The sequence below is a fragment of the Mandrillus leucophaeus genome, unplaced genomic scaffold, assembly GCF_000951045.1.
Source record: "Mandrillus leucophaeus isolate KB7577 unplaced genomic scaffold, Mleu.le_1.0 Scaffold110, whole genome shotgun sequence".
In the NCBI taxonomy this organism is placed as follows: Eukaryota; Metazoa; Chordata; class Mammalia; order Primates; family Cercopithecidae; genus Mandrillus; species Mandrillus leucophaeus.
Genome location: NW_012099210.1, coordinates 3,015,623 through 3,029,225, shown reverse-complemented (window position 1 = coordinate 3,029,225; position 13,603 = coordinate 3,015,623). Strand labels below are relative to the sequence as shown.

The following is a 13,603-nucleotide window of genomic DNA, read 5'->3' as shown; positions in this document are numbered from 1 at the left end:
GAGGCCACAGGAGGATGAAGTATGACCTGCTTTCGGTGTGAAGTGAAAATGGTTCAAGGGACTGAGCCTTGAACAAGAGTGGAGCTCTTCCTGCTTATCAAAGGAGCGAGAGTGCAGAGACCTAATTCTGAAAGCTACCTGGGGTTTCTGAAAACCAGAAGGAAAACGGTACCCTTGTGACTAGATGTGCAGTATCCTAGTATTTCTATTTTAAAGAAACACAGTAATCAACAATTTTAAAGCCTTATTTAGAACTGAGTAACTTGGGAGTTGAAGTAAAAGTCAACCTAAACAGGAAGGGAAAATAAAAGAAGAAAGATAGAGATTTCACACCCAATGACCATGCAGGAACAGACATGAAAAAGAACTAATAAGAAGTCTCAGAAATGGAAAATACTGTCTTTGAAAAAAAAGTTAAGTAGATGAAATAAACCATAAACGGGACACATAGAGAAATAGTGAATTGAAGGCAGTGCTGAGAAATTCTTCCTGACTACAGCTCAAAGAAATTAAGAGAAAATATGAAAGAGCTATACTGTAGATTCAGTATTCTAACCAGTCTTTCCCCTGAAAGAAACTAAACATACTCAATAAATATTGGAATTTTTTTTTAAAGCAAGGCTAAGCTAGAAAGAAAAGAAATAGTTCGCAAAACTAAAAGCAAAATGCAAATGAGAATCCTAAGCAATAAACCTGGCTTTTGCCCTGAAGATATCCGGCAAATCTAGGTGATCTTGAGCATGCCATTTGACAGCTCCATGCCAGAGGCATTTGAGGAGGCCTAAGGTGAGGGTTCAAATTAGATCCTTTGCCCAAAGCTAAACTTGCCAAAACTACAACATTGGCTAAAACTGGTAAGAAATCTGTCCCACGGAAGAGGACAGCCCTGGGTGCTGGCAGGAGGAAGACATTTTCCCCGACAGTTATGATACCTATGAGATTCAGAACGTTAAATTGGTCAATAAGCATAGGAAAAAGGTGTTTGTTATCAGGGAAATACAAAATAAAACACAAGCAAAATAGCATTCTATGCCTATCGGACGACCAAAGAAAAGAGAAATTTAAGGCCCAGAATACCAATTGATGTCAGTAAGAATGTGGAGAAGCTGAAACTCTCATTTATTACTGGCTGGAATATAAATTAGTACTACTACTTTGAAAAGTAACCTGACAATCATTATCAAGCAAAACTGAAGATGTGTGTATCTTTCGACCAAGCAATTCCACTTCTAGGTCTCTTTACTCTGGAGAAGTATGATTCAGGTGCACAAGATGGTTTATACAAGAAAGATTATTTTACAGAATGTTTATGATTACATAAAATTGGGAACAACCCAAGGTTCATGGTGAGAACATATAAAGACATTATGTGATAGCTATGCAATGGAATACTACTGAGAAGTGAAATTAGATTAGCTAGATCTACATGTATTGATGTTAATAAATCTCAAAATCATGTTGCAGTAAAAGCAATCTGCAAAACCTGTACAACATACCAGTGGCATAAATTGTGTGCACATATAAAACAATGCTATATCTGTTGCCATTTATGGCTCTGTAAATATGTAAATGTGTAGTAGTAATATAAAATACTCATGTGAATATTAAGCACCAAATTTAGGGTAATGATTCCTTCTAGGGAGGGAAGAAAAGAGAAGAATGGGATGTAGGAAAGAGAAACCAGGGATTTCATTGTATTTTAAAATAAAATTGTAATGTTTTACTTCACAAGACATCTGATGCAGATGTAGCAAAATATTAAAGTTTGCTATAGCTTGGTCAGATTCACAGAAGTTTATTGTGTTATTGTCTATAATTTTCTGTATTTTTGAAGTGTCTCACAATATTTTTAAATTGGGAGAGAGAAATCTATCATTATAGAAATGGAAGGCAAAAAAAAGACTGTTTCAGGTTGGGTTCTCACTGACATGGAGTTTTACATGCAGAATATTTGTCTCTGTGGAGGAGAGGGGACAAGAAAGCAGGATTAGGCAAGGGAGAATTCCAAATCAGGCTGAGAAAGCCTTGGCCAAGGCCAAAGGGAGCAAATCTGGGCCTGGTCTTTACTTTCTTACCTGGATCAGTGCCTGAATGCAAGTGGCTCTCTGCAGCCAAGCCACCCCTGAAGGAGCTGATGACCGCAGGTCACCTGCTGGCAGATGGGGCAGCCAACCCTTCCTTGGGCTTCCATGGGCAGTGTAGCTCTGTCTACCAAATATGGCTCATCTGAAAGTGCTGCTTTATTTTCATCTGTTCCCTTAACTCTCTCTCAAAGAATATTTATCAGTATTCTTATTTGAGAGGAAGGAAGTAAATATAAAAGACAAGCTTTGTAACACATGTGAACAGATTCCATTTTTAAAGCATATTAGTAGCCTTGACTTTCTAAAGTCATGTGTGGTTTTGCTAGGCTCTACGAGGAAATTTTCATACACTAAATCACTGACAAATGCTTTTAACATTAACTTTTTTCTTCTCACAAAAGAACAAATATAAGCTCGCCCTATAATTTAGATTCCCAGTTTGGGATACTGATTTAAGAACCAGTCTTCACATTTTTTGTTTAGAGGATAAAATACAAGAATTTAACTTCATAGATGATGTCTCTGCATCATCATCTTAATGAGTGTTATTTTGGAAATTATTAGGTGTGTTTTCATATGACTGCATAATGCTGTCCTCCTCCTCATCAGTCATTCTAAGAAGCCAGTAGAGACCGAATTGTCAAATATTGATATCCCACTCATACATCTTGGTGCCATTCACGTGTGTGTGTGTGCAACTTGTGTTCTGTAGGAATAATAGTAATAATTTTGCAAGAAAGCATATTTTTTGTTTGTAAACATTCACAGGTGTTAAACTTTTACAGATTCAGTACTTTATAGCTTCTTGATAGTCTGCTTTTGGCACTTTGATGAAGTCCTACTTGTGAGAAGTTGTGGGCACATAGTAGGTTGAATGGTTTTGATAAAAGTAGCCAGTGATGTTCAATATTATGGGCTCTGCGCCAGTAGGGATATAATGTAGACTTAACTCAGTCCATAAGAATGTTAAAGGAATTGCCCTACTGTTAAATAAAACATATAGCTACATCATGTATGTATAGACTTTCCTAGCAACTCAACAACTGTGAATTGTTTCTATGGGTACGTCGATCAAAGTTTCTAGTTGTAAGATACAGACACTGACATGGCTAATTAAACAGAAAAGTAATTCATTAAGGGATTATTAGTGAATTCCCACACTTGTTACAAGTACTGGAGAACAAGACTTGAGACTAAGATGCCAGGAACGGTGTCCAAATTTGTGCCACAAAGTTGATCAGATAAAGAAACTATTGTTATAGCCACCAAACACACAGAGTTGTGTATGGAGGTTGTTTCTATGTCAGGAACTTGACCTTGAGAACTAATGCAGGAAGCACAGCAAGAAGGCAATAGAGAAAATGAGTGTCCTCTTTACTGGAGTCAGAGTCTCTGTCAGCACCTGCATCACAGTCTGGCATGAGTGTACCTTCTTGGCAGAGCCAAAGTCACCTGTCTGTGCTTTTGAGGGAAGGAAATATGGGAAATTCCAACTTCTGCCTTCAAGCAGGAACTTTCCCAGCCATTTCTTTGAAAGGTTGTTTACAAGGTCATGGGCAGCCACAGACATGATAAAAATTCATTCCTGTACAGTGGAATTTTTTTCTATGAATGGAATTTTTTTTCTTTGTTCTTATTTGCAATGTATCTTCATATTATACCTGATATGGTAACTTTTGGCCATCCCAAAATGAGGACAATACTCCAGCTCCCAATCCCTAGTAGCCACTGAACTCAGAGGACGAAGGTAATATGGTGGCTTGGGGAATGTTTTGGGATTCCCGAGTAGTCCTTTCCTGGCCCAGCTTGATAGAACCAGGCAGTCTTGTGGGAAAAGATGCATGTAATAACAAGTGAGTAAAAGAAGTGAACGAATGGAAGTCTATCACAAAAAAAAAAAAAAAAAATGATGCTGTTTCAGAGCAAAGAAAGAGTAAGTGTGAGTTAAGCATAATAGTATTTTCAAATTGGATCTTAGCCTTGTACTGAATTCTGAACAATTTATGTCTATCTAGTCTTTTGTTACTGAACATCTATTAAGAGCCTAAGAATTGTTAGGCAGAGGCAAGCATTGTCCCATCTATTAAGAGCCTAAGAATTGTTAGGCAGAGGCAAGCATTGTCCCACTTACCGATTATGATCATATTGTACAGCGTTATTGAGCCAGCTATTATTCATCTAGGCCCTGTCCAATACGCCCACACCAACTGGGATCATTAGGAAAGGATTCGCAGTGTCAGAAGGTGGTAAGGAGTTTAGGAACTGTTTCTTAAAAATTATTCTAAGAATAGCTTGTGGAATTTGCAGAGCCAGTGCTGTCAAGCAATTACATGTTTGCCTGATTTCACAGGGAGTTCATGTACTTTTCAATTAAAAATTTTAATGGCAAATGTATACATATAATCATAAATAATATTTTTAGGTCGTTTTATTTCTGAATAGTTTCTAGATTTAATACTAATATGTCTGGTATTTTGAACTAGCAGTCATCAAATTAAGCTACTTACAGTTCAGCATTTGCTTTGAGTAGACTTGTGAGGAGACAATATGGCACAGGGGAGCTTGAGATGCTATTTGTGGCTTAAAACCTTTGGAATATACTTGATCTTTAGATATTTTATAACATGACATGTTTTCTACTTATTAAAATCCCATCAAACTAACAATGAGAGAAATACAAATAAAGTTAAAACATCCTCTCCTTTCATAGAACTTGTTTGCCTTACTTTGCAACGTAGATTGAAGAATATAATTTCTGTAGACACTCTTCCAGCTTTTGAATATATTTTAAATTCCATGTTATGGCTTAGTCTTTTTCATTTCTTGTGTTCCTTCTCTCCCTTTGCACGGTGGCACATGATTGCTTTTGGACACAGCAAATTTTTGTTGGTTGTATTATAGATAAATATGGCAAGACTTTCTGTGGCATTGGAATCATTTTTTTTAATTAATTAAAAGACTATATATCAAACATGGTAAAGTGATTCTGATCATGGGGATTTACATTTTTTTAAACTATGCTGACATATAGTATGAGAAATATAAAAAGTAGCCATTGTTTGCTGTGCCTCTGATGTAGATACATTAAGTAAGGTCTCTGGAAGCCTTAACTTTAATAAGGCACTGTAGCGGAAGTACTGTTTAAAGACCTCAGTTAGAACCAAAATCAGAAAAGGCAAATAAAGATCTACATGTTTTCTATGCCAAACAAAGGCTGATATTCTATTGCCTTTAGATTTGAAAAAGCTAGCAATCAATAGGTCATTTATTTCATCCACAAATTGCATTTCACAAAGCCACACCATAGCTGTATGTTATGGGTACGTTCCTGTGTTTCCTGTGACATACATTACTTCATATATCTGCCTGAGCAGCATACCTCGGAGCCTTATATGCCTTTTATTTCTTTGAATCACAGGAGCTTCAGTTTCAGCGACTCACCCGAGAACTGGAAGTGGAAAGGCAGATTGTTGCCAGTCAGCTAGAAAGATGTAGGCTTGGAGCAGAATCACCAAGCATTGCCAGCACCAGGTACAGGGCCAATGGCTCCATCTTTATGCACACTCAAGTTATATACCTTATTAAGTTGTTCTGTATGCAGCAAATGATTCTGTTAGTGTTGTTACTGTTAACTTGCCTTCCAGAATTTGAAACCAAAAATGTCCATTTATTCTAATTTTGAGAAGCCTCTTGCTGTATCGACTGTCCCTCAGTCCTGTGCTTAAAATGTTTTCTATAGCATTGGCAAGCTTCTGTAGCAAAAGCTACTGTGCTGCCTTCAGATTCCTCATATGTCCACACAGTTAATGGATGTTGTTGGGATTAATTGCTAATTATTTGGTAAAGCTAATTGGCTGGTGCTTTGAACACCTGGTATTGATTTTTTTTAAACTAAGAAATATTTCTAAATAAGATTGCATTAACTTTTAAAAATGTCTCCAGTTTACTTTGGGTTTTTCTAGAACTCTATGAATAAAGTACCACACAAACTAATTACTATAAGGAATAATTTACTGTACTCACATATAGTAAATACAAAATGAGTGCATTACTATAAAAACATAGTCATGATTGTTATTTTTTATTTAAATACCTCTCATACTATTTAAAAGCATCATTGTTGGCTGGGGGCGGTGGCTCAAGCCTGTAATCCCAGCACTTTGGGAGGCTGAGACAGGCAGATCACGAGGTCAGGAGATCGAGACCATCCTGGCTAACACAGTGAAACCCCGTCTCTACTAAAAAAAAATACAAAAAAACTAGCCGGGCGAGGTGGCGGGCGCCTGTAGTCTCAGCTACTTGGGAGGCTGAGGCAGGAGAATGGCGTAAAACCCAGGAGGCGGAGCTTGCAGTGAGCTGAGATCTGGCCACTGCCCTCCAGCCTGGGCGACAGAGCGAGACTCCATCTCAAAAAAAAAAAAAAAAAAAAAAGCATCATTCTTGTAAAAATTACTACATGTTCCAAATAGTTAAATCATTGCTTATCCTGCCTATAGATTTCTTTCTTAATAATTACATATTTCTATAAAGCCTACTGTAAAATGCTTTCATTGCTTGCAGTTTTAAATTTGATCTGCTTACACTTAGGTAGACATGCCTGCAATAACTTTTCTCTCAGTCATTTCTAACCTCATAATTATTCTACTTTTCAGTATCTTGTGTTACTCATGGGCAAAAAATCTTCTTAGTGAATAGAATGCTGTCTGTTGTTTCTAACTGATTGTTGGTATGAACATTAAACTATTGGGCTGGTAAGTTGTAGTCATATGAATTGTTCATCTCTCTTAACAGTTGTGTATATTGATGTTTGGTAAGGCATAAAGCATATAAATAAAGGTCGTTGAAACCTTTACAAAACAAATATAAGATTATGTAATTATTTTATAAATATCCAGAAAGGTTTTTATAGGAAGAGAATCATAAGCAAGGTATAAAATAATAAATTAGAAATTTCTAACTCAGACTTTGCAATACCCAATGAAATAATTTGTTAAGGAAATTAAAACTGTGAAAACAAAAATTAGCTTTAATTCTCTATAATATTTTTTAGAAATTATCCATATCTTTAACACCAAAAAGAACAATTCACAAACTCAATAATATGGTATTATATACTTCTAAAAGGTATGAACCAACTGGTTTTGTTTTTCTAACCAGAATTATATTTTAATGGAAAAGTGATTCAACATTTAACAGAATTCTGTTAGTACTTCTTATTCTGGCAGTATTACCAACTAAATTAAAATAGAAATTCTCTTGATAAACTCCTAGTAATACTTGGTATATCAATAATAAAGACCAATACCTAGAGGAAATGGCAGAAGAGGAGGGAAAATCCCCAGATGTTGAAACTAGAAAGAGCACTGAAAGCCAGAGCCAGAAGCTTGAGCTACCTCTAGGAGATATTAGAACAGTTGTCAAACCTCAAAGTAAGCACTAGAGGTGGGTTTTATACCCATATAGGAGCCGAAGAATGAAGTCTTGTGTGAGCTCAAGATGGTATGTTTGAACTTAAGATTACTGTACTAAGCCATGTCCTTTAAAGGACCCCACGATTAGCAAACCCCAGGCTTCTACCATATGTGGATTTGGAGCCCAAATGTAACTATCCACATTGCTCAGGAGTCCCCAGCTGAGAAAATGGCACCATTAAAGATGAGCTCACAGTGAGATAGTATAAAACACAAATTTGAGTGACATCAGCAAGATGACAGGATAGGACTTGTCAGTGCTCATCCTCTCACAGAAACATCAGTTTGAACAACCATTCACACACACAAATACCTTCACTAGAGCTAAGGAATCCAGATGAGAGATTATAGCACCTGAGTGTACAAAAATAAGCAAAGATGTGTTGAAGAGGGTAGGAAGGACAGTTTCACACTGTGCTTTGTTCATCATGTATTTCTGAATTAGTTCTGATTTTTAAAAAAAAAAACAAATAAATGCATTGAAATACATATCATAAACTTGACCATCAGTGAAAGAATCAGTGAGCAAAAGAATAGAGTTTCACACTCCCAAGAACTGGATACCATTGGGGGAAGTCTGACAGGTGTGCACAGTAAAATACAAAGGATGCTCATTGCAGCATCATTTGCAAAAGTAAAAAATTACAAAGAATATACTTATTCCTCAGGATGGAAATGGAAAATAAACTGTTAATAGGTACACTCTAAAGCAGTTAAAATGAAACTCTAGAGCAGTTAAAATGAAATAACTGGATCTAAGTGTATCAACATGGACGTGTTTGCAAAACAGACTTGAAAAGCTGTAAGTTGCAGAAGAATAACTATAGGAGGATATAATCTATGAGCAATTTAAAATATATATATAGCAATACTGCATAATAATTAAACAGTACTTGGTGTTTTTTTCAGTGTATGCATGTGGAGTAAAAGTATGAAATATTTTGGAATGACACCAATTTAAGATAGTGGAACCTCTAGAAAGGAAGAAAGGAGGATGATACTAGGAATTAGGCTTTCACTGAATCTGTAGCATTTTATTCAAGAGCCATCTGGAGCAAATATAACAAAATGTTAACAACTGTTAAATGAAGGAGTGGTTGATATATGCATAGCTATTAGATGATGTTCTGGACTTGTTAATTTTTAAATGTTAAATAATTTTAAGGCTATTTCATTCAGCTGGCTAATTCCATATGTTTGTTAAAAATCTCTAAGTAAAATACATATTGTGGGCAGTAGTTTCTGTCAGTGACTCTTTTTTGTGGTTCCTCTCTGGTTCTCAGTGCCTGACATTTGTGCCTGGTATGTGACTATGGCATGACCAGTGAATGTCAGGTGAATGAATGGGTCATGCAGAAATGGGAGTGGGATTGACCAGGGAAAGGAGGAAAATGTACACAGAGGCATATATGATCCCACATTACAGTTGTCCTGGAGCACTAAGAGGCTCAGTGTCTACGATATGCCCTAAAAGGACCTTATGAAATTGGAAAGGTGAAGCTGGCATTTAATTGTGAAGAACTTTATTGGATCTTTCAAGGAGACCTACTGAAAGTTGTTATTGGTGGTGGTGATGGTTATTGGAAGTTTTCCTTTTTTCAGAGTGCAGTGTGTAAAACAGAATAAAGAGGCCAGGCAGCCAGATAGGAATCTATTATGAAATTTTAAGGGTTATGAGTAAGGTGGGTTTCTTCATTCAGTGATCTCTGAGCCGTGGTTGGAATGGGAACTGATCCACTTGGATTGCCCTACTTTCTTCTCATGTTGAATTCCCATCTATTTTTGATGTCCCAACTAAATGCTTACCCTTCTTTACAACCTTTCTCAAGTTTCTCAGGAAAAGTCACCTCCTTCATCTGAATTCCCATCACTGTTTCCCTGTGCATGTTAGCTGCTCAACAGGTCGTAAGGCCCATTCCAACCCCATGGCCCTGGCACAGAGCCTGGCGCTCATCAGATGGGCTCCCAGCCAAATGATCATTGAATGGATAATGAACCTTAAGTCCAGGATGCTTCACGCACATCAAGTAAAGGTGCTTTGCCATTAGGGGAGCCAAGGTTTTTTTTTTATTGTGTCACTTGAGAGATCCCCCTTGCGTCTCCAGTGCATGCCAACTGTCAGTCTTGGAACCAGAATCTAAGGGGTACAGAAGAACAGAAATTAGCTCTCAGACCCAGGCCCCCTTTCCTGTCTGCCATTTCCAATTTGCTAAAAAAAATAGCAATTAAAAGTGGAATTGCTGCTTTGGGCCATCGAGCTTCTGTTTGATTCAGTTCGTTTTTGCATGGAATGAGTTTAATCAGCAAAATGGGGGATTTGATCACCAGTTACCTTTCATAGTATTTGGATCCTGTGGCAGAGTTGGTAACGTGATCTGTAAGACTTTCTTACTTTTCCTGGTCCAAAGATGACAGTAATGACTCAAAGGAAAACAAAATGGATTTGTTTTTATTTACCTTTTCACCCATCCAAAGTTTTTGTCATTATTGGCCTCACCCTGTGAAGAAAGATGCAGCAGTGGCATGAGGTCCTGTTTAATACCTGTTTAATTATGCTTATGTTGTGATAAATAAACTGTGGAATCCTCCTCCCTGAATGAGTGGCTCTAATAGTGAGTACTTTGTTTGCCTCACACTTGTAGGATCAAAGATTCATTTTTAACCCATGCCAGAATATGTTTCCATTTTAAAAGTGGAAACTAGTCCTCTGCATACATTTGCACCTGTCAGGAAGTGTCCCAAAAATGTGAACTGCATAATAATCATTGGCAGTTTATTTGCAGTATGCCTTCTTGAGAACATTTTAAAAATCTTAAGATAAAATTCCTTACTTTTTCTATTAATGACTCTTTAGAAGTAGTAGTCTTCCCAACAAGGTAAAAACCTCATTTCTGATGACTTTTCCATTGGTTTTATTTACTTCTAAAAAAATTAATAAAACTCACATTTTCAATATATTTTAATGAACTTTCATCTGGGATTGATGAAGCCTGTATCAAGAGATGATATATCAGACCAGAAATAATCGCTGCAACCTTGAAAAGCCCTGAAGATGGGTTATGGCCTCGTTTAACAGAGCAGTTGTAGCCTTTCTTCATTTGTACCAGGTACACTAAAGTTATCTGTGCAGATAATATTATCTGTGTATTTAATATTTCACCTCATTGAAGTTTGGTTTTGTAATGAATTAATAAAGAAGTTATAGTTTGTCTGCATTTATATTGAGTAGGGTATAGTTATATTTCACCTCTTTGAAAGGAACCAGTTAATAGGGAAGAAAAAACTTTTCTGCATTTGTTCTGAGTATGCTATAGTTACTGATGCATTCAGTATTTCACCTCATCCAAAAGTATTTGAAACACCTTTCAAAATACAAAAACTAAAAGGAAATGAGGGCAAAAAGAAGATAAAATTTAGAAAAAAAGATGAAGCCAAGGTTAAACTGGTACACAAAATGTATGTTGTAACCTTCCATGCCACATTCGCTCTGAGTGACCTAATAGCCATGCTAAAGACAGAAACACTAATGAATTCCACAGTTCACGTGTCTGTAAGAGAAAAACAAACTAGGTTGCTCAGGAGGATCCGCCATTCCTGGGGCTGAGGCTTAAGTGGTTTCTCCCGTGTGTCCCCATTAACATACCGCTGTATGATGAGGCAAGCAGTGTCCTCAGTGGTCTCTTTCTAGTAAATTACAAAAACAAGCTCATAGGGCTCTTTCTTCCGTTGTTAAATGGAATATAAATGGGTGGAATAACACCTTAACTAAAAGTAATTCTCCAGGGGGCCAATTCTGACGCTACAGCTTGGCTCCAGGATAATACTTAGCATATGTAGATAGATGAATCAATTGTAGGTCTACTAAGCAGGCAGCCTACCATGACTGTTTCTGTCTGTAGAGCCTTTTAGAGTCATGGATGGCAATGAGTGCTGAGATGTGAGATGGCCTGTATTGCCTGTCATTGTGTAGGTGCATAGTGTATACGTCTTAGCAACAGAAATGACTCCCAGGGGATGCTGGGGTATGTACAGCTTGTCTTAGGAAATCTCACGGCACAGAATCCTCAGAGGGAAATATGTCCTTCAAATCTCATGTCTCCCACGGGCTAAGCAACATCCTTCAAATCCAAATTTTGATGAGCATGGGACTTGTTCTTTTATTCCCTGCAATATATCATTGATGGGGTATCATTTTCACATTAGTTGGGTTGAGATTTCACTGGACACAGTGAGAGTAAAAGGGTCCAATAGCCCACATTCCAGGGCCCACTTGGATTCTGTAGCCATCTACTCCCCCTAGGACTTCACCTTATGCCTACACTCTAAGGACACTGGAACAGGCAAGGGTGTAGACAAGACCGTATTCTTACGCTGTATTTTATTGATTATGGAGTTAAATGATGTTCCTTTTAGACAAGTTGTGAAGTTCAGGGAAGTATAAAGGGAAAAATTCATGATTCTGCCATTCATAGATAACTACTATGCATTTTAAGTCAACTTTATTGAAGTGTGATTTACTTACCATAAAAATCAACCCTTTGTAGTGTAGTTTTATAATCCTTTACTAGCACTTTTGGCATACAGTTGTGTGATGACCACCACCACCACAACTGACATATAGAACATTTTCATGAATCCCCCAAAAAGAGGCAATCACTTTTAAAAGTTTGCTATATTTCTTTCTCTTCAAAAAATACTTTCTGAAAAATTAAATTTAAATTTAATTTTGAGGTAATTCCCTACAGGTAACTTTTTGTCTTGTTCCTAATGTCCTGCTTTAGTATGCCAGGATATTCTTTAAACAACTTTTTTTAATGTTTTTTTTTGTTTGTTTCTTATATTTTTATATTTTCTGTTTTCTTCTTTTTACAAACCGTTGTATCGAGGGCAGACTTTCAATAGATCACAGTGAAAGTGAGGGAGCTGCTCTGCTACATACGAAACCCAATCCAGAAACAGGTTGTCCAAATGGTTTAGCGCCAGGTTCCCAACATGCGTTGCATGATAGGTAAGTGGGCAGCCGCCTTTCCAGCCACACTCTCTTTCCCAGGACCAGGGGCTCTCCACACCGGGGTCCCAGCGCGCGTCCAAGTGGCCTGCTGGCGGGGACGACGGGACCAGTGATTCGATGCTAACCGAGGGTCCATGGCCCTGCTGTGTGGCTCTGCCTGGGAGGGATTCTGACTTAGAGGTGTTCAGTCATAATCCCACAGATGGTAGCTTTGCCCCATTGGCTCCCCAGCCAAGCACATACATCAAATTTAATGGTTTCCGTGTGCCAGCAGAATTCCCAAATGCTGAATAGCTTGGGGCCTAGGGATGCTAACTTAGTAGGTTAGAGACCAGTGCAGCCTTCCAATGGCTGGTGCATACTAGTGAAAGATTCGGCCAGGAGAAATATTGCCAGATAAATTCAGCATTCCAGTGTACAGTGTATGGTCTGTGTTCACATATCACGCAAGCAGAGAAGTTACACTAGTGGTTCAGCTTGTTGTGTAGCAAAACTGGAAGGATAGGCCGGGCACAGTGGCTCATGCCTTTAGTCCTAGCACTTTGGGAGTCCAAAGCAGGAGGATCAGTTGAGGCCAGAGTTTGAAACTAGCCTGGCCAACATTGTGAGACCATATCTCTACAAAAAATTTAAGCAATAAAAACTAGAAGGATTAAAAGTATATAGTTAGAATTGAAAATTTCATAAATAAAATATGATCATCTTAGAATTCTAGAAACTATCCCTGAAATTTTATAGTAAAGAATTTCAAAACTATAACTATTCTTGACAACAGACTTGGAATGTTACTGTTTCCCAGAAACTCATCTTGGTTATCTCTTCTTTGTTTTTTATTTACTTCTCAATAAATTGTAAATGGTGAAAGAGAAAGTTTATTTCTTTGTACATCATAAATTGGTTCCAAATATTTGATTTTACAAATCGTAGTTTGTCTCCTTACTAAAACAAAGCCCTAACTTTTGATTTATATTGAAGTAAAAAATATATATTTAAAAATTGGGCCTTTTAATAATTGTAGAAAATATTAATGGCAACTT

The 13,603-nt window shown here is 37.3% G+C and overlaps 1 protein-coding gene across 4 annotated transcripts in view; it reads left to right on the top strand.

Annotated features, from left to right (window-relative positions):
* The window catches only part of PKP4 (plakophilin 4), a 228,820-nt gene that overhangs the window by 117,881 nt on the left and 97,336 nt on the right, over positions 1-13,603 (top strand). For all 4 annotated transcript variants that reach the window (XM_011991719.1, XM_011991737.1, XM_011991709.1 and 1 more), the window contains one exon: positions 5,503-5,615. In XM_011991719.1, the coding sequence (XP_011847109.1) occupies positions 5,503-5,615 (113 nt within the window). The remainder of the gene's footprint in view (positions 1-5,502; positions 5,616-13,603) is intronic.